General features: G+C 36.7%; 1 protein-coding gene across 3 annotated transcripts in view; it reads right to left on the bottom strand.

Moving 5' to 3' along the window:
* Nucleotides 1-25,402, bottom strand: part of LOC140142090 (CTD small phosphatase-like protein 2-A) — a 41,164-nt gene extending 15,762 nt beyond the window's left edge. Inside the window, exons 1-4 of one of the 3 annotated variants that reach the window (XM_072164048.1) lie at nt 25,307-25,402; nt 3,766-4,040; nt 3,185-3,314; nt 679-801 (exon numbers count right to left, since the gene is read on the bottom strand). In XM_072164048.1, coding sequence (XP_072020149.1) covers nt 679-801; nt 3,185-3,314; nt 3,766-3,999 — 487 coding nt within the window. In that variant the 5' untranslated portion in view covers nt 4,000-4,040; nt 25,307-25,402. The other 2 variants (XM_072164046.1, XM_072164047.1) reach the window with 2 other exon arrangements.
* Between the last annotated feature and the right edge of the window lie 488 nt (nt 25,403-25,890).

Below are 25,890 nucleotides of genomic sequence, written 5' to 3' on the forward strand. Positions count from 1 at the left end.
TTTCCTTCGACCTGGCCTGGCTTTTCCTTCTCCTTCTATCATTATCTGAACAATGCTATCTGGACGCCGCTTCCAATGACCATACAGGGATATCTTTCTTTTCTTCAGCTGACTGAGCAGACCTTGTTTCATTGCATTGGTTTTCCTATCTTTCCAACTGACCTGAAGCATTCTGCGCCATACCCACAGCTCAAACGACTCTATCTTCTTGATATCGTGTTGTTTTAGGGTCCAACTTTCTGCACCATACAGGGCTATACTCCAGACAAGGGATCTCACCAGTTGTTTCTTCAGCTTCAGACTGATCGCTTTAGCCTTCCATAATCCTATTAATTGGCTGGAGGCATCTCTGGCAATTGCTAGTCGAGCATTGATCTCCGGTGTAGAGTCTGCATCACACCCTACCATTGAGCCAAGGTATTTGAACCTTTCAAACTGCTTGATTGGCTTTTCACCCAAGGAGATTGTCTCTTTACTACCATGGGTCATAACATGGGTTTTGGCTGCGTTAATATGGAGACCAAAGGTGTGACTGCACCTCTCCAACTCGACTGCTTGCTTCTCAAGTTCTGCCTTTGTGCATGCTATGATTAAGTTTAACTACTCGCCTTTAAAATCTAGATGGCAAGATCTGATCACAACCTTTTCACTAAGACCCATCCCTGCCCATTTACGTACCATTCCTAGCAAAGAAATTATACATAGGTGAGAATAGTGTTCCCAGCAGCGTGGTCCTGGCCGGAGTCTCCGGTGGCTCCTCCGCTGTGGCTGACTTGACCGCTACTGCATTCTTAGGTGTTACTGCTGAAAAAGCAAACAAGACACAAAATACAGTGGTCAGTAATACCAACACCCAAGTTGCTAATGAATTACTGTCAGGAAATTATCGCCAGGGTTTAATTGTTGCACTTTTTGCAGTCGCACAGGCAGACGCAAATTTTGAACCCAATGAAAATATTTATTCACATAGTACTTCATGTGAATATATTTGGAAATGCGAATTAAACACACGCTAACTGTCCAGAATTGATAAAATCATGAAAAAATATCCCACAATACAGTACTCTTATTCAAAAAACATAATAAAAATTTTCATTCTTGATCATTTCTGGGGGGGGGGGCAATTTTCTACTCCCCCAAGCTACGCCACTGATAAAACATACCTTTCAAAAATCTGATGCTTACTGTAAAATAGTCTGAGGATTAGAGTTTGATTATCCTAGCATTAACATACGGAAGAAGAAGAAAATGGTGATATTTATTCCATTCATATCCTGCACAACTTCCTTTTGCATCCCACTTCCTGAGCCACAATGTCAAATTACAATAACGTAGCACTGAATAAGCTCTCTATATAAATGAAGTGACTTAATACCAGCTTGAGGTTGCATCATTTACATTGCCATCACATATACCCATGACCAAAATGGTTGCATCCACGTTTCCATGGTTACCAGTTTACAAGTTTGTGCTAGTTCAGTGTTCTATGAGATTTTGGATTATGTTGCTTCATTGGTTCCAGGTCTCATTAACCCTAACACTGGACCCTGCTTTTTGGGATCGGAAGTCAAAGAAGATCCGAAAAAGTCAAGGAGAAGAAGAATTTTTGACTTGGCACCCCCGGATTCGAACCTATGACCCTCGCATGCCAACCGAGCGACCACGGACCGGTAGCTACGGGTTATTGCTGCCCGCCAGCAATTCCGTGCTCATATAACACTTCGCTGATTGCGTCATCGAGACCCTGGGATTCATGCATGCGCATAATTTTTCATTGTAAGATTTTGTAAGATTTTTGGGTGTTAGGGTTAACATAGGCTCTAATCTGGAAAAATACATCTTAGTTAACCCTAACACTGGACCCTGCTTTTTGGGATCGGAAGTCAAAGAAGATCCGAAAAAGTCAAGGAGAAGAAGAATTTTTGACTTGGCACCCCGGATTCGAACCTATGACCCCTCGCATGCCAACCGAACGACCACGGACCGGTAGCTACACGGGTTATTGCTGCCCGGCCAGCAATTCCGTGCTCATATAACACTTCGGCTGATTGCGTCATCGCAGACCCTGGGATTCATGCATGCGCATAATTTTTCATCGTAAGATTTTGTAAGATTTTTGGGTGTTAGGGTTAACAATTAAATTCATGAGTAAAATTGACGCACCTAGCTACTTTTATAATCAGGTCTACAAGAATAATGTAAAATGATCAATGATCTGCACGGACAAAGTTTCAGTAATTAGTGATTTAGACATCAAGATGATCATGACTTGATTTGTTCAAATTTTTGAATATATGAAGCCAGATCAATTACTTAGGGGATATGATTTTCTTCAGAAGGGGATTGGGGTCCAAAATATAAAGGGCGGTAATAAAAAATTTATGACCAAAATGTAGGAGTCACAAGATGATCACAGATAGTGTGTTTATTTTATTCAAAAAGACTGATTTCAGCCTGTTTAAGGGGCTAGGTGAATCGGTGTGGGGGGGGGGGGGCATAAAACTTTTGTTGCCGAAATAGGGTAGTCGCAATTTTATTGACGCCAACTTTTTGTAAATTTGGGACCCACCCTTCCGAAGAAAATGACAGCCCCCTAATGAACCACCCAGCCGAAGGGGAAGCACCCAGGTACTAGTATTTTGTAGTATCAGATCCATTATGTTGTTCAAGTGTGTACGTTTAAGATTAGCAAACACGTTGAATTACATTTGTCTAAAGCAATCATATCTTCAGCCTAAAATTTTATTGAGGTTATATGAGAAAAAACATGGAGCTTTCATCACATTGATAGCATTGAGCAGTCAAGTTAGCTCAATCGTTAAAGCGTTCGACTATGGTGTGAGATGTTGCGGGTTCGAACCCTGGCGGTGCCTGCCTAGTATGCTCTTGAGGAAAATTGAGTTAGCTTAAAATTCCCCTGGACAAGGAACTTACTGCTAATTGTCTTGTTGTAATCCATACAAAACTCCGGAGCTGATCCTGGTTGCAATGGCTATTTGTGGAATGTCTAGGGTGTGCGCTCTTGTAGCAGCAATGATTTGTTGTTAAATGGGAATGATGTGGGTCAGCGACAACCTGTAAAGTGTGCTGAGGCTTGTGGATCAACGTCTAGGTGTTGTGCCTTTGCGTAGCACGCTACAAATCACTGTGTTGGTTTTTTTGTTGAGAATTCTTGCATGCTCACCTGTATTGTTGTTATTGCATTCCTCAGTGCATTTCTTCTTAGACCATGCTCCCGTTACCGGTGTGGATGTGATTAAATTAGTATCTTCATCTACCACTCCTCTCTTCCTCTTTCGTGTTATCTCTGAATTCTGTGGGGCAAATAAAATCATTAAATAAAATAATGAGTCAGTTCGTACTTTTTAGAGACAGAATAACATTAATGTGGATATATTTTGGCGTTTTCTTACATTTGCTGGAGGACACTTATAAAAATTTTCAAGAGTCTGATTTTTACACGATTGTAATTTACTTGTACTTGATTGAGCTAACATGCCCTGCAAAAAATCAAGGCTTTACATGCTGTATATGTGACCAAATCTGCCCTTTTGGGGGTCGCGAGACTCGTGACCTACAGTTTGGAAACCGCTGGGTTAAGGTGAAGGTTAGGGTTAGGGATATAAAAATGCTTGTGATGCTTACATTAAGGTAAGAACCAAACTTGAGGTGAACCAAAAAGTGTAGCTCTATTCGCATGTTACTTATCACTATATGAAAAGCAATGAAATCATGACACTCAAACAAACAAATAAACAATCTTACCACTGGCGTCTTGGCTTCAGCACCCGTATATTCCGTTCCGTTAACCATACAACCTGTTTCTTTCTCCACACCTTTCTTTATAATCGGCGCAACACATTGTATAGTTGACGACGCTGTCGGTTCTTCTGATGGCCCGGTCGTGGCGTCTTTGTTCTGCGAAGGTGCGGTGGTGGCTGCTACAGCGGCTGTACTCTGACTACTTGATTTGGCCATCCTCCGCCGCCTCCTGGCCATTCTGTGGCCGCTGCGGTTTTGACGAACTAAACTTTACTAATCTGTAAATGAAAACATATAAAAGTGGTAGTTTGTAATTTTTTATACTAGTACCGGTATCCTTAACATTTATATTTTGCATACATTGTATGTATATATATTTTTCATATGGAGGCAAATGCCATCAGGGATTAGGACTTTTTAAGGACACATGCAAAGCTGGAAAATTTTAACTTCCCAGGAACTGGAATATAATAAAGAGCATTCTGCGAGTAGAATTTCATTTCAATTTGTTACAATGTGACATGTACATGTATTTTATTTATTTTCAAGCCTTATATTTCCTGCCGAACAAGATTTCCCGGAAATGTTCTCAAATTCTCAATTTTTTTCCAGGCCTGAGGGAGAGCAAGTGTAACTGGTCTCCGGTAGCTAGCTACAAAGTAAATTTAACCTCAAGTTCCATCTGTTAGAGCCAAACTCCTCTTGGTGAATCGCTTGCATTTTGGTTCCTATACATTTGACATGGTTATTCAGTATTCACATACAAAAACCTTTGAGAGAATCGACTCACATATTTTCACCAAAATTCTAACCCTGAAACGTAAACAAGGGAAGAGCCTTACGCTACGCATCTAACACGCATCTTACATAATATTCAATCATAATATAAACTACGCACAAGATCAAGTTAATTATGCTAACTCATAATTCTTAACATATCAATATACAGGGGAAAGAAGAATCACACATCGCACACTAGCACAATTGACATATTATTTCTATATTCAACATGCAATTACAATGGAAACATGAACAGATAAATCACAGAAAAAAAAACTCTGGACACATCTGCCTGTGCGGGGACTTGGAACCCCAGACCTTTCGCCCATTGGGCAAAAGCTTTAGCACTGAACTACAAACTGCCCCTGATAAACAGGGCTCTAGTATGAAATTGCCTGGTAGGCTTAAAATAAACTCCTGTTTACTCTCTTTTCAAAAGATATTCATCAGTCCTGTTCATGATAGAATTGTACTTTTAAGTTCATACGACCTATGAAGGCTATTTTTAGCTGCCAGAATAATAAGTCTGCTGATGGGAGTAATTTGTCCAAGTATTATTTTCATGTAGATTCCAAGATCATGGGAGGGTTATAAAAAGACAATGTAGAGCTGGCAGTCACACTCCCATAAAAATATTTGTCCCATTACAATGTACCTTTGCTTTTAAAATTCAAAAAAATTTCATAAATCAAATGCATGTGTAGGACAAATTACAAAATATTCAGACCGTGCAGTGAACATTTCGTACCATACAAATAATCACTTGTAATACAGTACCACAGGTAAAAGGCATTCAGCCTTGACCTTCAACGACCTTTGCAGTTGACATCCAGAAAGCAAAAACAAAGTTTCCAGTTCACCTATTTCTACTACTACTATACACACACAAATAAATAGGACTAGGTCTAGTCCTTGGCAACTACAATGTAGTACAGTGTAGAATACAATGCATAGCAAATAGCATCTGATATTAGTCACAGTAAACCAACATAGTTCTACTTCCAGGCCTGGTCAATTAATATTTAAACTATCCTTATACCTGGACGCTCCTGTAAAAGGATTGAAAACATCCCCGATTTGAAGACATCCCATTTTCACATTTTGCATAAGACACTTTTTGTTATGTATGCTGAACAAAATAAATGCATGCCCACTAATGTGACATCGACAAATTCCTAGCAGACAGACGCCATCTTGGATAATCCTGGAAACCTACGAACAATTCTGAGTTTCTGATAGAATTTAGAATCTGTGTGACATTGAATCAGTATGTTGAATTGCAATTCATCTTTCTTTCACTTTGTACACCTTTATTGCACTCACACCATACTCACATTGTGTCTGACAACATGCAAAATCAGTGGAGCAAAGTCAATTACCAATTTCTCATTCACATGTTTCCATGGCAACAGGTTGCAAATACTTTCACTTTTGTAACTGAACCGAAGATTCTGGTAATATTTTTATGTTGCAATGAACATTAAAATTGAACAGATTTCAGCAGGGCTCAAAATTGCAAAGTAAGTCAGTGAAACAATCCTTTCTGAAAAGAATTTCGTCAACAGTAGTACATTGTAATAAAAAATAAGTTAAATAGGATGACCAGCAAATTGCAAGCTACAGCCCGCTTTAAAGCAATCTTATCTCTCTCACTGACTTTATCCCATACAGGGACCACAACCTATCACCCAAATCTCCCTGCCCCATCTCCATAATAATTTGGGCTTATATATAATTTACTTCAGATCATCTCCCTCAATTAATGCTTACACGTGCCCGACCAAATTTTCCTCAAAACATAACTAAATGATACTTCCGCTCACGAGCACACTCATCATAAACGCCCACAACATTCAGGGTAGTGTGAATATATAGCACACTTAATGCCCTGAACAATTTTTGCACCGTACCATAAACTACAAATATCATTCCCTTTACGTTGCCAATTTAAGTCAAGTCCTCAAATGGCTTGCCCCCAACGAAACATGTACATTCAATGACGAAACCTTTCTCACAACATTTGCTCACCTAGTTATTTACTCACATTCACAAGCTCCTAGTCATACTGTCGAACTGAGTATAAACACTTTAATAATCTCCAAGTCTAATTAAAAGAAATAAATTCTAAAGTTTTATGTACAAGCTTTCCAATTTGTACAGAACCCATCATTTGACAATATTTATTTAATTTCAGTGGATGTGGACCTAAGTTACAGCAAGCTAATGTTCAAGCACAACTGTGGAAGGAAATTAAATCAACTATCATAAAAAAAAGCCCAACAGTTCATACCGTCGCTAAAACATTTTAAATCATCATTGAACAATCAGTACATCAACAGAATACAGACATTTCTGCGGTAATCGGCATTGTGTGTACAACAACAACAACATCAATGAATAAGACCAAGATGGGGGCCCCCATCACCGGCCATGATTTTAGTAAGTACATTGCCTACATCAATGCTCATCAAAACAGGTTCAACAACTAGTCTACGTATGGTAACCTTTTAAACCTTTCCGATATCCTGTGTATATTTCCTGCTCAAATTAAACAACATTGCGCGAGAGCAAAACTTCCACATCAATCTCACCCCTGACGTCCCAGTTCAATGGATCACTTGATGGAATTATTCAGAAAGTAAGTTGCCCCCTGTTGATTTGAGTGATTACTGGAAAGTGTTACAAGTTGGGGTTTCTTTACAACATACAATGTTATGCAAAGAGGTGATGTAATTATGCGGTGTGTCTATTTTTAAATGTGAATTCATGTTTTGACTGGAAATTATGGCTTAAAATATACCGAGATGCGGGTATCATAAAACTAAATGTGAAGATTTGTGTCTGTTATATGCATTCTCATACACCTACTATTAATTGATAAAATACAATTTAATTTTGAAGCAAGAGTGACTGTTTATATTTTTCAACTACTATTAAAAAATGAAAATAATATAATAATAAAATTAATGATAACTTCATTTATTGAAATAAAAGAAATTGTGCACATTTGTAAGGTTGTTAAGTTATTAAGGGTATTGTTGGTCGAAGCGGCCAACATTTTTTTAAATTTTCATTTATTAAAAAACAATACTTTGATGTTTTGCAAAAGTTCATTCTATGTGTATAAATCATATACTTTGAAAACTTGCTTGATTTATTGTTGTAATGTTAATGAGTTATGTACGTTTTACAAAAGTGTTGTTTCAGCCCCCTTTACAACATAACTCACGAACCACAGGACCTACAAAAGTATATTTGTGATGTTTGAATTCTTCTACACACTCACCATGAAATGATCAATGGAAATTTTGCCAAAGCTCACTAACATTCGTAAGATGCTGTGAACTACCAAATCGCAACAGTTCAAAATACTTTGCTAACCTTAAAGGTTACCTTTCCCCTTCTTCACATGTGTAGCCCTATTCACATTCAATGGGTGTGCAGCAATTACCAATGTTTATTGTATCAAATTATGAATGATATATTTGTATGTACTCAAACTTCTCTACCCCGACAAGTGACAGCTTGTAATGCTAGTAGTAAAACCAACTGATAACAGGCCTTGATCACACAATTCATACCAATGTCATCTTTACGCACCGTAATTTTTATCATTTTAAAATGTAACATGAAAGCCAACCAATTAGGTCTAAAAGCTTAAAAATCATTTTCTCCCAAGGTACGAACAAAATTCCTGAGTAGAATCATATGATACAAAGTTTAAAAGTTGATACTAAAGTGCTAGATACGTTTATAAATATAAAATAATCTGAAAATTATAGACAGTAAAATAATTCATCTCTTTACAGCCTTTACCTTGACAGCAAACAGACTCCAAACAGAAAAGTTGTACTTTGATCTTAATACTGATTATTTACCAAATACTGTTTGCTGAGGATCCATTGACAGAACTGAAAGAGTGTCCCAGCAACAACTTTTATCATCATCTGTTTGAACTTAAATCATGTCCATGCTTGTTAGTTTCAATCGTGATTGCATGATGCAAAAAATATGAAAATGTACTAAATGTAGGCCATATACTGCGTCTTGAAGATGGCGAGCCTGTGAAAGAATATGCGCTTTATATTCCACCACATGGGAAGAGGAAACCGGAATGACGCAAGACACTGTACTTACAGTATGTCCAGCACCTCCTGGGAGATACTGAAGGGATGCTGCAGCCAAACAAAATTGTTTCGCTTGCCCAAGATCGCATTAGTTGGAGAAAGCTTGTAGTCGCCTGCTCCGCAGCCGACTGATGATGATGATGTAGGCCTATTTATTTTGATACAAGCCTTTTAAAACTAAAAGCATGGTAATTATCGATGGTATCGAAATAGCAATTAGGCCTAAATAAATTGTTTGATTGGTGTAACCCGACCGACCCTAAAAATAGGCCCGACCCTAGACTTTATATTTTTTCAAAAAAATGTAAAAAATTGAAATTTAAGAATTTTTTTTTTTTAAAGTTCTGTTTATGCAATTGATTGCAATTTACAGCTTAAAATGTGTGTTAAAAAAATAAATTTAAAAAAAATTGCCGACCGTCCTACCCTAATTTTATGTTACGCCAATCAAACAATTTTTTTAGGCCTTATGCTAATCTAAGCACCGGGAGAAAAAAACGCCAACATTTGCAAAAATTGGGTATCGCAAATTTTAAGTTTGCCGTGAAATTTTTGATTTTTTCCAAAATATCCATTTTTTAAGTACCGGTATTCATTTTCCAAAAAAACAAAAAAGTTTTCACTAAAATTGAAAGCAATCATAGCAATCTGCAATACAATCCATGCAGAAAATTAACCAATGCAACACACCAGGGAAATATTTCCGAGAAAAAACAAAATATATTTTAAAAATTTAAAAACTGCAATTTTGAACTTTTTGCACGCATATAATGGACAAATTGTGGATCCCTGCCACGCGAAATTTGTTCTAAAAAATCACACATTTCCCCGGTGCTTAGAAAAAATGCTAATCTTACAGCCTCCCCTTGAACAAACTGGGACAGATGGGGGCTTACTCCATATACCTTGCACCCTCTAGACCCCCGTTAAAAGCTCTTATTCCGTTCTGGAGACCCCCAACAATTTTGTTTTTCATTTCAGAGGACCCCCCCATTTGAAGTTCCCAGATTTATAAGCCTGTAAAGTGTGCTGAGGCTTGTGGATCAACATAGGCATTGTGTCTGTGACTGTGCTTTTTTAAAAGCCTTTTGGTTAAATTGTCCCCAAAATACGCTAAATTTGCTTCAAATCTGAGCTTCGAGCACTTAAATCGGTGATTAGTTGTTTGATTATCAAAAACTTCCTTCACCCAATGGAATTTGGGGAGCTGCACAGATAATTGGTGGACGTTACAATCTAAATGCGGATAGGTGTGCGCCGTTCGCAGCAACTGGCCTAGTTGATGCGATCTGATTGTGATGATTCACCATTGCAGCAAAATTACAGCGCTTTGAGTCCTCTAAGATCTGGAGAAAGGCGCTTTATAAATCCAAAATTTATTTATTATTTTTGAAACCTGGGTTGCACTTACCTACAATGTAGATAAAAATATTATTTGAGTATCCCCCAGAATGTTTACTCATTCAATTTTTAATACTCAACATGACACTTTCCCCTTCACCATGACCAGGCCACGCCACAATTATTTTGCAATAAATTACTATCATCCCAATGTCAATCAATCACCCATAAATAAGTAATTGTCATACATTACAAACCTGTGCCTGTATCATGTACATGAGCTGTGATCATATGATATCTTAATTAATCATTGTTCACTCCATCGAGTACATTTTTACGAAGTATGTTATCGTTATTCACATAATGTAAAAAAAAATCCCTTGATACGGATGAAATGCAAATTAGCAATCCTTCCACCCCCATATTGAGATTGTAGATGATTTATTATCATTAATTATTACTATTATATATTATTACGGTATTATAATTAATATTATTTATGTGGTTTTTTTTATATTATCATATTATTATTATTATATTGTTTATATTATTATTATTGAATATTATCATCATTGTTGTTATTATTATTAGTAGTATTATTCTTATTATTGTTGTTATTATTATATTATCTCATCATCAAATTATTAGATAAACATCAATTCTGGGGAAATGTTGCTGCCCTTCAGTGGTTAATTAATCTACATAGTTGTATACATGTCAATAAATGTAATAAAAGCAATAATAATAAAAACTATCACATTTTATACTTGGTTTTAAATAAAACAAATGTACCATACACATGTGCATACTGTGTGTGAATTCTGTTTAAATCGATGCTACAATGTTGTAAAATGTATTTCACTTTGACCTTTGACCATCACATACATGTATGATGTAAAATGTATCAAATAATAATATTATTCAAGTGAATTTTCACTGTCTGAACGAGTGAACGTTTCCCAAACAAGCAGCTTGAATATCATCCCAGTACAATACAAGATATTGTATTCATCAATTCCTTTACACATTTACAAGTGAAGTACTACTAGTAGTACTATTATAATCCGAGATATAATAATGCTATCAGTTTTTAATTTAATCTGTATTAATGAAACTTGACCCGAGATGGGACTACGCACGATAATTCCACGATTCGTTTCACAGAAGCACTCAGTCAGTAGCAGCATTACATCACTAACTCGCTCTATCTACCAACAACACAAAATATAATAATGCATAAATTAACCAATCCCTCAGTCTAGTTCCTAGTCTCACTGCAAATGTACATCAGACCAATTTAGCACCACCCACACTTGAACAAGCAGTGATCATGTACCATGCAACTAATTAATGAAATGAATAAAAATTCCAATTTAATAGTAGAGTTAATCAATAATCACGTTTCCGCTCGTATCGATGGCAATCAGTAAAAAGTGACCTCTAGTGCAAGGTGCTGTGTTGTTCTGGTAACCCCTTCACAACCCAACAAAATACACACACGCACACATGCACCACAGATACACTCATTGAGCAATGACATGACATCCTATCCCACCCGCCAATACACAACACGGTTTGGCTGCTACATGTATGTACGCGGCACAGGACCATCCACAGTATTTCATATTTACAGCAGCAGTACAAGCTTGGACTTGCTATGGTGCAGTGGGGGAATACCCACAGCTTCTGATCTGCTGATGAGCTAACACACAGGCACATAACATACAGTGACTGCACACTTCCCCGTTATAAAGCGATATCCTATTGGGAAGACATAATCTAGAACACAGGGGACAACCATTTGAGTCCCTCCTCCCGTATTGCACAAACATTTGAATCTTTTTCCGAGTTGATTAGTAGATCATGTGACTGAAAAATACAGGAAGTGTGTAACAAATGGGAAAAATAATGCTATCTGATTTCATGATTCAAGTTTGCACATCGCCCACAAATGTACTTGTGGAATAAGAGGCACATACTCTATTTAAAGCACGCTATTTTCGCAGCACACAATTTTTGAAATTTAAAAACAAAACAAAAAAACATAATTTTGCAATAGTTTAAACAAAATTACTGTAAAGAACTGTACGGTACGTATTCTAACAGCTTTTCAATTCAGTGAATCCATATCGCTCGCAAAATTCATGAAATTTTTATGCATGTTGATGATGTGAACATTTCACCCTTTTCCAGTATGGCACACAAATATATATTAAGCCAGCATACTTTAATTACTATTGCTGGGAGGAAATCAATAAATTGTACATTTATTTTTGTTTAATAGTTAGGATCTAAATTACTATGGTAAGGTACTACTAGTAGTAGTTCTTTACAAATTATGTTTAGTTTTTATTAAAAAAATTGATCCAAATCTGAAGGTCACAAAATAGTTTTAAAAATTGTTTCAAAAAATCTGTTTGACCGACCGACCGACCCTACCTTAAAGGGGATCAATGGAAAAAAAAACCCAATTTTTTTCTTGGCCTAACCAGAAGGGAGTCACGGGGACTGTCTTCTGGAATTTGCCTGAGAGCATTAAATAGCTCTTCTGGAGCCTACAAGAAGAGCTGTTTAGAGCATAAACAATAGAATATAAGGAGAGAATAGTCAACTAAGGAGTACTAAAATCACTCTCCTATCAGATTTAAGGAGAGCAGTAGAGAGTTCTTGCAATCACTCTGTCCAGGAAGGAATGGCCTCTCTTAAAAATACTTTCGGTCTGAATCAGCTCAGGATAGCAAAAATGAAAGTTTCTTGGCACTTTTCGCATGCTCTTTTCCCTCAATTTAGGACTAAAATTAGCAAATTCACAGCAACTGTACTTAGTCTTATTGAACTCCTCAGAACGCCAAGGCTTCTTACGTGCCCGAGAACAAAAATATAATTTCACATTGAGAAACAAAAAGTAGTCATGTCATATTAACGCTTACCAAGCTTGTTTTTTGTTCCTTATGAACAACATTTCCTGAAATGAAATCAACTTGTGGTGTCATGGTACACTGACCCTTTTCATTTTAATTCTTGCACAAATGCAACACAGTACATGCAGGGTTGCCAAAAGATTTCAGCCCGAATCGCGGGTCAAATAATCGAAAAGTCGCCCAATTTTTCTCTTTACCATTGGTTTCTATGGGACATGAAACTATTGGAAGTCGCGGGAGCCAATGTTGGAAAGTCGCCCAATTTTTTTCTTAACCAATGGTTTCTATGGGACAGGAAATTGTCAAAAGTTGCGGGAAAAAATCTTCAAAAGTCACCCAATTGGGCTAACAAATCACGGGTTTGACAACCCTGAGTACATGCACCAATGTACATGCACAATGACTTGATCCACTACTTCATGGTTGAACTTGATGAGTGTGTATATAGGTTAAGGTCAGCTGAGGTCAGGTTTGTTGTTGCTAGTGTAACATGCCAATCATCACATCACCTGTCTCACAGGGTTGCCAAAAGGAGCCTTAATTACACCAATTGGGCTACTACATGTACAAACTTAACACTGGGCACATTCTTGTTTTCAGCATTTACCAGGCACTCACAACCCGAGTCACCAACAACAAGCACTGACTGCTAATTTCACTTTCGAACAATTGACAGAGTGAATAGGTAGACCTAAAGAAAAGGATTGGAATGAATCGGATTCAAAGTTCGATCACAGTTTCTCATAGAATAAGTGAAAGTGAGAGGGAAATATCTATCAGAAGTCGTCGGTTGCATTCCAGTTGTAGGCCTATAACTTTTTGGTCAATTTTTTGAAAATTGGCACACATATTTTTAATGATGTTCTCTTTCATTTTGCCCAAGTCTCAGCAGTCAAAATTAGCTAATTAATTAATTAATAATTAATTAAATTTGGCATATCATACCGGAGCGATCTTACCTTTCCGATTTTGATTAAGATACTTCCCCGGGATACTTCTTGCATTTTAAACACTGGTTGCGATGCAAGTAGCATCTTAATCAAAATCGGAAAATCAGAAACGTTAAGATCATCTGGTGTACAGAGAACGGAGTCTAGTCCAAAACAGAAATGGTTTGTTGACTCCTAATTGAATGTCTGAAGCGATCTTACCTTTTCCCCCATTATTACCTTATTTTCCATCTAGTGGTGTACCGACAAAATGCCACTTTTTACACATTTTATTATTTTAAAAACGAACTAAGAAATATCGGCAATGTGACAATTATCGCACCCTTACAAACACACGTATGAAGGTGCAGTGTGTTACCTGTAAAAAATTCCACCCAATAACCTTCCCATAATTTTTTCAATGAACAAGTGACCGAAATGCCAAAATTCCCAATTTTGCATCACTATCGCCATCGTGTGATTTTCCAAGCTTAAAAACTGGCATTAGTGCTGGCTGTCTCTAATTGCATGTTGTACACTTCCATCCAATTCAATGCCAAATTATGGTAGAATTTCACAAGTGAATGTAATTTTGTAGTATTTGTGGGCGCCGCCAACCTACATGTAGACCTATATTGGATTTAAAACTGGAAACAAACCGGATGTGACTAATAGTTCACGATTTTCATCCTAACTTCACTGAAAATTTACTTTAAACACTCCACTTTCGAATATTTTACACCGGGGGCACTCAACACAAATGACCATACGGGTATGCTCCCGGAAAGACCCCCTTTTGGATTTCGCAGCTCGAAAGACCCCTATATTTGACCAAAATAAAGCTCCGAAAGACCCTTGATTTTGATAATTTTAGCTCTGAAAGGGTTTTTCAGGCGATTTTCAACCAGAAAGCCAAGAAAGACCCTTGATTTGGACTGTTCGCAGCTCCAAAGTCCCCATTTTACTTGTTCGCAGCTCCAAAAGACCCCCTTTTATCGGTACGCCGTCAGCTCCCAAAGACCCACCACCTCAAAATTCCGGGGGAGCATACCCATCAAAATTTTTCAAGTGCCCCCCGGATTTTACACACACCTAGGAATAGGATGTTTATTTATAATACAGACAATATGCCATAGATGGTAAATAAAATACATTCCCTCCACTTTTGTTGCACTTGTACATAGTATTTGCCCCATCACAGACCAATACATCCATATGACCCTGTCCTCATAAAACAAACACACATTCATGATTCTACATGTATGGCTCATTCAGCACCTCATCAATCTATGACTATCAATCAGCAATGTTATGGTATCATTAATGTTATCAATCAAGATTTTCAACACCAGCCCACAGTACATGTATGCCTGACCCATATTTACTGACTATGGTCTAGCCTGAAGGTATACTGTAAACCATGAAATGTCCGCATGCACAAAATTTTCATGAATTTTGAGAAACAGTTAATTCACAAATCACAAAATTTTTAGGCAAACAAGTATTTTTCCTCCCTAAGTCCTTTTAAAAGGAAATGTACAACTCTGCAAAAATGTCAAGTTGCAGAAACATGGGGTTCTCTCCAAAATGTGAAATTTAAATGCTGTGAAAAATATTACGCTTTACAGGGTATCAAATACATTATTTGAAAACAACAAACCACAGCTAAACCAAAATAAACAACAATCAACAAAACCATTACAACCCAAACAAATCTGACAATCAAAAGTGTAAGGCCCCTGACAATACTATCAAAATTTAAACAAACCATGACAATGTTGTATTTGTGCTAAATGTCAGGTATTTTCACACTGAGTTCAAAACCATATTATAAACACAGCATGGAGTGTCATTAGTGTCCATCAACATGAAATTAATTGTACTGAGTGACCACATCTAAAGTGTATGAATAAATCTATTTTTATCCACAAGGGCTTCCCCACAAAGCCATGATAACCATGGATAGCCCTAGCTATATCACAACACACAAATATTTTGTTATGATCAGAAAGATACTCAATCTCTTGATAAGCACCGGTAAAATGCACGACTTTTGAGAGCAATTTTCGCACGGCAGTTTTGGAAAATTCGCATTTGTACGATTTGACCGTAAACATTCCCAAAATGTGCGCATTTCCTCAAAAAGTTCCAAAATTGCAGTTTTTAAATTTTTCAGATATTTTTTCTCGTTGTTTTTCTTGAAAAAATATTTTCCCCGGCATGTTGCATTGGTGAATTTTCTGCATGGATTGTATTGCAGATCGCTGTGATTTCTTTCAATTTTAGTGAAAACTTAGTTTTTTTTGGAAAATGAATACTTTTTGGAAAATTCTTAAAATTCTCGGCAGAACTCAAATTGTGATTATACCCAAAATTTGCGAAGTTTTTTTGCGCATCACAAATTCTCCCGGTGCTTAATCTTTGATCACATCAAAGAATTTACAAATCTGTACGAAATAGCGAGAAAAAAACAAACTGGTGAGACTCAAAACCATTTGAAATCCAAGGTTTTAAACTAAATTTGTAGTCATAACTAAATTTGTAAAATACCGGTACTAAATTTGTAAATTTAATTGTGAAATGTTCAAAACCTAAATACATGTAATAATCTTACTTATTTATAAATATTTATATTATTATTATTATTACCGCAATCTTTCAAATTATAATTTTTTTCTGCTATAGATGTTACCTGTTGATGAATCAAATGTATCCAATATCATCCACACGCCAATAACTTGACAGGCACAAAAAAAGACGATCAATTTAACTTGTCTAGAGCATGGAAGATTATCACTCAGGGTTGGCTGTGCATTCATGTGAACATAATATTTACTTATGTCTGGTAGTACTAGTATTGCTTGTCAAAAATAGAAATTACAGCATAATAATACTCAGTACCCAGAACATAGAGTAGCCAAACGGCGAGTACTTAAAATTTAGAGTTTACTTGAAACAATGTAGTTCATTTTGGTTCAAAATATAGGACGGGAGCTATATTGTAAACAGGGCTGTCAACTCTCATGCATTGGCCGTGAGTCTCACGCATTGGGTCACTTTCTCACGCCAAGGTACATGTAGTATAATCTCACGCCTAAAAGTAAATGCCACGCAAAAAGCCGGAAATTGAGTAAAATATCACGCATCGCCATGAATCAATTGTTGTTCCTACCCCCCCCCTTTTCACATTCTTGAGCGCCGTGGCTCAAATAATCATGGGTCAAAATGAACACTGTAGTCGGCAAATCCCGGTACGCCTCTGTCTCACGCCAAGCAATTCCAAAAAGTTGACAGCCCTGATTGTAAATTTTATGTAAACCATAACTTGAGGGACTTGTACATGTAGCTGTAGCTGGGCTTATTTTCATTCTTTTAAATTTTTCACCAAAGGATCCTTTATTACAATACTGGACTATCAATTTGAAGCTACTAGTACTACCTCTTTTAAAAGAATCAACTTAAAAATTCAACTGAACCTTGTTCGTGAATATATACCTGCCCGGGTAAGTGAATTTAATTCCTTTAGGATACAACAATATAACCTACATGTAGTACCGTACTTGACTTTAAAATAATTTTGACTCTTTCTTTAAAAACTCAACTAAAGCTCACCAAACTTGGCCCCTTATTCCAAACAAAAAAGCAAACATACAAATCTGACTCATGACCTTGAAACTATACATCGGTGCAACTGAAATAGCTATACATAATACAATGTAGCTCTACCGTCACAGAGTGTAAAATTATGCAGCCTGTACGTTCAGTCAGTTAGCCAGCCAGTCACTTTATATTGCTCGCTCCAACTAACTCCAGCATGTGTGCCTGCTCGAGATAGCCTGGCTGAGTGTTGCATTGGTAAACCGTGCATGTACAGTGTATATAACAACAATATCGCAGGCAGCATTATCATGCTTAGCTTTGACGATAAATGCAACACCAACTTCTTCCCACTCACTTTACAGCATAGAAAGCTTCAATACAGACTAGCACTACTGACATATTCACAGACATAATGTTCAGAGCCCACCCACAGGTTTTCAGTATTAGTACAAGTCCTTGCTGCTATTTTTATATCAAGTACTAGAAAAAAAAAAAATCAAAGAGTTTTACTGATGAGTTTACACAGCAAGAAAATAAATTTATAATTAATGTGTTGTCTTTGATTCGAATCCTATTAAAATCAAGACTTATTTTCAAAGTAGGAAAACCCAAACCGTACAGTTAGCCTCGATACACCAGTTATTAAACAAGTCTATGTCATCAGCAGTCAAGTTCTACAGATTTTATGCATACAAATTATTTTACAAAGCGATTTTCGAGTATTTACTGAGTTTGCGGGTAACTAAGAGAAGAGAAGTTCAAAGCTACGTACGCAAATAATTTAACATCTTTCTAAAATGTCTTTAAAGGGGCTATGAGAAAGATTTCTCAGGAAAAACAAATAAGAAAATTTTCTTTTTATTTTGATTGATCAGATCTCTCAGAATGCCTACTGAGCAGTAATTTAGCCGACAAAATCTATCAAATTTAAAATAAAACACACGTTGCGAGGGCCGTCTTTAAAACTTCCCCTACAGAACTGTGTGGGGGAAATAATGTCTGGATCCGCACATTAATTACAAAATAATACAATTCTGCATGATATGCTGATTTGCCTGGCAAAAAAGTGGGAAAGTAGTACACAATCTACCTACCATACTGCAAAAAAATCTATATCCAAATACTCCCATCATGCACTGGGACTTTACACATATTCTGCACAATGTAAACACCCCCTGCACCTGATGGTCACTTGAATCAAGTTGCATTATGGGATATCAGTTCAGTGAGTTCACCCAATATCATGTCTAGCCACAAACATGCCCTCACAAATTTTTACTACTGGATTAGATCCACATATAAAAGTGGAAAATTTCCTGATATTTATGCTGGTATGATAAGCCATTTCAGATGATGGACATATAATAATCCATTAAAAAAAATAATAACCAAAATCGAAAGCACAATTTTTCCGAAATGATAAAATCTCACAATGCCTATGGTGGAAAGTGAAAAATGGCATAAAATTATAACTGAACCTATTTCAAAAGTGTGAATACCATATTTTCTTGAATAGTCGTCCCCGGAGGAGTTGCATTTTCCAAAAGGGGACGGGGCATTTATTAAAAGGTCATTTTTAGAACGATAATTTAAAAAAATCATTAAGCTAGGTATAGTAGGTAAGCTTAAAACTCACTCTGAAATGCACACTATGAACTTACATGTACAATGTAGGCAGGCCTTGAAATAGCCAGAATTTCTGAGGGTCATTTGGGCCCTCAATCTTAAATGTTTGAGGGCCCTCACAAATATTTTGCGGGCCATTTGGGCCCGCCAGATGTATCTTTTGCAGGCCCTCGCTAATTTCGAGGCCTGCATGTAGGAATGATGACAGCATTTTTGAAACATCTTGGTTGAAAAAAAGTGGAAATTTTGCAGCTTATTATACATTGTATATATGATGAAGTTGATTTACATTACTGTAAACAAAACAAAACAAACAATTCTCCCCAGGATCAGTATTCATGTGATTCCATGCTTTGCCTTTTCTATAGTGGGGTACCAATTATACGTAAAATGCAAACCATCAATTACAAGGTAAAGTGACCAACTGTGCCAACATTCAATAAGCAAATCAAACATGTCTGACTGTCAGCCCTGTCTTATTGGGCTATTCCATTTAAAATGCACACTACCCCTGTGGAAGATTTAGCTAAAGTCTTCTGCAGAGGGAGTATGCGTTTCAAATAGAATAGACATTTGAGTAACTTCCATTTGAAATACTCACTCCAGCTGTGGAAGATATAGATAAAGCCATAATACTGGGGAGTATGGGTTTCAAAATGATTACCCCTGACCAATTACATTTGAAAAACATACTCCCTCTGTGGAAGATATTTCCAAAATCTTCCACATATATGGGGAGTGTGAATTTTAACTGGAATAGCCCATTGCACAGGTAAATTCCTACATACAGTGTAAGCCAATACAACATTGAATTACAAGCATTCCTGGCGCCGTTACTCTTTTAGCATGCTTAGTGGGGCACCAATTAAGACTATCTGCTCATGTTCTAAGAAAATAAAATACTGTGAAGTATGCCAACATCAAAAGTCAAGTGGAAATAGTCCTAATAAATAGATGTAGCCTAAAATTTCTTTTTAGGCGACGAAAAAAGAAAACCCTGTTCTACGGGCCCGACCGACTCAGATTTTGAACAAATTGGGAAAAAAATTTTCCTATACAAATGAATACCGACCCAAATTTCGACAATTTCAGGAACAATTTTTTTTTTGTATTTTCCCAAATTGCAAATATTTACAGATTTTGGTGATTTTTTGAGTCATTTCAAAAAAAAAAAAAAAAAAAAAAAGCCCGACCGACCCTACTTGAAAGGTCCGTCCAGGCGACGGTGGACGATTTTATTCGATGTGGTAACAGCCAAAAGCGTAAACAAAACAGACAATATGACGGCAACACTGCCTGCACGTTGGACGCAATTATTTTTTTCCCGAGCCAAGATGCGTTTTTAGCTCTATTGGCCCCATTACAGAAAAAAAATGCACAAAATATATTTCCCAGTGCAATGTATACATTTTCACAAGTGGAAATTTTGCAGCTTATTATACATTGTATATATGATGAAGTTGATTTACATTACTGTAAACAAAACAATTCTCCCCAGGATCAGTATTCATGTGATTCCATGCTTTGCCTTTTCTATAGTGGGGTACCAATTATACGTAAAATACAAACCATCAATTACAAGGTAAAGTGACCAACTGTGCCAACATTCAATAAGCAAATCAAACATGTCTGACTGTCAGCCCTGTCTTATTGGGCTATTCCATTTAAAATGCACACTACCCCTGTGGAAGATTTAGCTAAAGTCTTCTGCAGAGGGAGTAGGCCTATACATTTCAAATAGAATAGACATTTGAGTAACTTCCATTTGAAATACTCACTCCAGCTGTGGAAGATATAGATAAAGCCATAATACTGGGGAGTATGGGTTTCAAAATGATTACCCCTGACCAATTACATTTGAAAAACATACTCCCTCTGTGGAAGATATTTCCAAAATCTTCCACATATATGGGGAGTGTGAATTTTAACTGGAATAGCCCATTGCACAGGTAAATTCCTACATACAGTGTAAGCCAATACAACATTGAATTACAATCATACCTGGCTCCGTTACTCTTTTAGCATGCTTAGTGGGGCACCAATTAAGACTATCTGCTCATGTTCTAAGAAAATAAAATACTGTGAAGTATGCCAACATCAAAAGTCAAGTGGAAATAGTCCTAATAAATAGATGTAGCCTAAAATTTCTTTTTAGGCGACGAAAAAAGAAAACCCTGTTCTACGGGCCCGACCGACTCAGATTTTGAACAAATTGGGAAAAAAATTTTCCTATACAAATGAATACCGACCCAAATTTCGACAATTTCAGGAACAATTTTTTTTTGTATTTTCCCAAATTGCAAATATTTACAGATTTTGGTGATTTTTTGAGTCATTTCAAAAAAAAAAAAAAAAAAAAAAAAAGCCCGACCGACCCTACTTGAAAGGTCCGTCCAGGCGACGGTGGGCGATTTTATTCGATGTGGTAACAGCCAAAAGCGTAAACAAAACAGACAATATGACGGCAACACTGCCTGCACGTTGGGCGCTTAATTATTTTTTCCCGAGCCAAGATGCGTTTTTAGCTCTATTGGCCCCATTACAGAAAAAAAATGCACAAAATATATTTCCCAGTGCAATGTATACATTTTCACATGAAAATAAATAATTTTAGATTCATTTCAAAGAAAAAGAAGAAGAAAAAATTTTTCAACCATTGCGGAAGTGGGAATCGATCTCGGGACCCTCTGCGTGGGAGGCGAGACTCTTAACCATTACACCACATGGTCGCATTGTTTACACATGGGGGAATTTTCAGTATATATCGTAACATATCGTGCGTTATTCATACAAAAAATTCAAATAAACAGTAGGCCTACTTACAACGAGGTTCACTGGCGAACCTCGACGGATTTAGACTGATAAAATAGTGCTTGATAACATGCATGTATCCACTTTTGGAATTATTTGAGACATTTTTTGTGTTAACGTGTAAAACCAATGACGACATCAAAATTCAGTCAATCTTGGCCGGCCCCCCTGGGTCCGTCCGCCCGTAGAACAGGTTTTCTTTTTTTCGTCGCCTTACCGGTAATTCATTTCTTTCTGATTAATGATTAACCAAGAAATAAATGACTTGACAATGAAATTACAAACATTACAACTTCATTTGGCTGGTAAACAAGGCCTGCTGGATGTATCTTTTGCAGGCCCTCACTGATTTTCAAGGGCCCACCTTATTTCGAATTTCAATTGTCAATCAAAATAGATTCATCATTTTAAACATGTGAATGTTGGAAAAACATTTGATATTTTTCAATACATTTTTTAAAAACATTCCAAACCTTAATACTGCCCTCTATTGACTCAATTTAACAATTGCATTGCATGAACAGACTGTGATAATTCAATATTATTTTCCAACATCAACAATGTCTAGCATGTTGAATGTCTCCATTCACAAAAATGTCAAAACTGTAAGTATTAGAATACGAACAATCCGGTAAAAATATGATACACTTTCCGTATTTAGTGTGCAAAATAATTTCAAATTGTTTTAAAAGGGTCCATCCTTTATCAACCATTGTTGGGTTACTCCTTGCTAACACACGAAATTAGGGTTAGGGTTAGTTTAGGGTTAGGATTAGGGTTAGGATTAGCTTACACAAAATGATTACATGAAGGATCGACCCATTGTTGACTTGTTTTGGTCCTCCACTAGTTTAGGTCTTTGGGAGCTGATGGCATCTATTACACGGGGTCTTACGGAACTGGTAACGATCGTGCGGTCACTATTGCAAGTTGAGTGGCCCCACCGGGGTCAAAGTCACTATACAAGAACCTCAAATCAGCAGAAACAAACCACTGTAAGCATGTGCACACCTTTCCTGACCACTTGATTCAGCCAGGCGCAGGAAACATTGGTCAGTCAAATGAGTCAATGCAGTATTTCAAAGACTTATTCTAATTCTTCCATTGTTCACCCTGAAGGGGAAGGAACAATTTGGGGATAAATTTTGTATTTTGAAAATAAAAATGAAGATAAAAAATGTTAATGTTAATGGCAAGGGGGTATCAGGCAAATCCAAAGATTCACAAATTCATGTATAATTGATGTACCGTCAACAGGGGTGAGATTGATCAAATTGGGCCTTTTTATGTTTGTAACTCTGGCACATATAATTTTTTGGTGGATTATATTAATTGTTTATAACAAATAGGGTCCCCACTTTATATCAATATATAATGTATGATGGTAGGAATTATGTTTGTATAATTTTTTTTTATCAAAGAGTGATCAATCTCACCCCAATATATGGGGTGAGATTGATCACTCATTGTTGACTGTATAAAGTATGTAGGGGGGGGGGGCCTATATGATCAATGTCACTACTGCTATGGGGTTAGATTGATCAAAATTTGGCGTTTTTAAAAATTCTGAAACATTTTCAAATCAAAATCTTTTATGTTGATATACCAAATCTGGTACGAAAATGTTCTACCAGGTTTTTTTTGTGCTTGTTGTTAAGCCTATTGAACAGTGTTCCATATGGTATTCCATAAGTTCTCACCCAGGTGATTAATCCGCATGATCAATCTCACCCAGGTGATCAATCTCACCCCTGTTGACGGTATTGTTAGGCCGTATAAAATTAATATTTTGGTTCTCGTCCAGAGGATTTTCATGAATTGATGAGGGAGGGAGGTGTTTTGTTTTTGGTTTTTTTCAGTGTAAAATCAGCATTGTCTGTAGTTTTCGGTCTTTTCCAACAGTGCTCGAGGAAGCGATGAGGCACTTTTTTTTTTTTTCAAATGTGAGATTCTGAGGTATAAACCCCCTAGAGTACCACAAAAAGACTTGGAAGTGGTCCTTATTCTCTAATAAACTTATTTATATGTATGAAAAATTCATAAATCATTCCAAAGTCTAAAATAATTGAAAAATCTAAAAAAAAAAAAAAAATCTGACAAATCCCAGAAATTGAGGAGGGAGGGGCGAGAACCAAAACATTAATTTTATACTGACCTTACATAGCCTATAGCGGTAAATACGACTTGTACGTACTTAGGCCATGGAAATGGAAGTTTTGGATTTGTGTCCGAAGCTATCTAAATTTTCATTTATTGCGTAAATAAATGTTCACAAGGTTCACTTGAAGCAGCATGTCAAATTCTGGAACTCGACACCTTTGTTTCAGACTCAGAGCGTGCCCTTGTTTAATTGTGGAAATAATGATTTTTTTTTTCTTCAATATATTTAAATGAAAATTTCATGCGGTAGTTTCTATAACTTTTAATTCCCATGGTCAATAGGTTAGGGTAGTTTTGCCAAGACTTCAAGTTAGGGATTTTGTGCTTTCTCCTTCATTCTTGAAAAAACTTTTCCTTTTATTTTTAAAATTTTGGTCCATTTCTAAATTCTGCATGTCTGTGGGATTCAGGATGGGAATGAGGAATGATGATATGTGGCCAACCAGTGTGAGGGAATAATTAAATTTTTCTGGAAGAAATTGAAGAATAGACACCCCTGACTGATGTGACGTGCACTGATGTTCATTCACTTTTCACTGGGCATGCTGGGTGCGGAATCTTCAAATATCGCTGTTCAAGTTCAAGTACATGAGTAGGAACCTAAAAAACGGCTTCATAAACACAGCCACATCATCATGATCATGGCATCTACATGTAGGGCTACTCAACTCAACACAATCTTCCAAGGCAAGGATGAGGCTAGTCCCGAGTCAATGAACATGATCATGATGAAAATGCATGAATGAGGGAAGAGTCAGATAAATTACCATGATTACTGAATACTAAAAACAATTTATAAATCAAACAAATGTGGTTTTTAATTCACTAAACTGAGTGATAGTAACTCCAAGGTCATGAAGGTCTTGTGCATGCAAAACACAACCAAAGCATCAACACAACGTAATGATGTGTTGTACTATATTTATAGGAAGTATATCAGCTATATCAGTACAACACATGTACACTCCACACACAGTATACAGCTCAACACAGGTGAACGATATCCCTGCAATCACACGCATTACTATACGTACCATACGCAAAACAGCATTCACACACTCATCAAATCAGTAAGCGAACATAAATTAGGTTAACATTGAGAGAGAAAACTAGGCGATCACCTTGATAGTCATAGCCAGACGATAACATCAAACATATTTGGTGACAATTGTCATTCCCGCAAACAAGCTAAATCGATGTTTATCCCTCGCTGACTACCGAAATTTAATGAATGAAAATTTACACTCACCACGAAGACTCAGGCATCCATTTCCCGCGGCATCATATACAAGCACATAAAATACCCGTATGTTGCACGCTGCGCATGCGTAAATCAATCAGCAAGCTTGTTTACATTTTGACCAAAACAGCAATATGTCACAACTCCCACGATATCACGAGGGCTAAATGCGTTGATCTTTATGAATGGCAAACTGCGAACGTAGTATTTGGATAGGATGTTGAGGTGGGCGTGGACGTCAAAACATTACTGGCAAAAAGGAACTGTGCACAGGATTTTTTCAGAATTTTGTGTGAAAATAAAATTATGTTAATATAATGAGAAAATTACAAAATCAGTCTGATTTTGTAATAACTGAAAGACAATAATTAATAATTGTATACCATTTATACCCAGCAACCAAAATGTTTGAAATGATGTTTTCATGTTTATTCAGAGACTAGAGAAGATGTAAATTTTACATTTAAATATCAGCTTATGTTGTCATCACTAGACTAAATTTAATAGTACCGGCTAAATTTTCATTTTGTTTATGCTGGTTGGCAAGTCCTCACCCGGCTGATTAATATTAAATGATTTATTTATTTATGTCA

The sequence above is a fragment of the Amphiura filiformis genome, chromosome 20, assembly GCF_039555335.1.
Source record: "Amphiura filiformis chromosome 20, Afil_fr2py, whole genome shotgun sequence".
NCBI lineage: Eukaryota > Metazoa > Echinodermata > Ophiuroidea > Amphilepidida > Amphiuridae > Amphiura > Amphiura filiformis.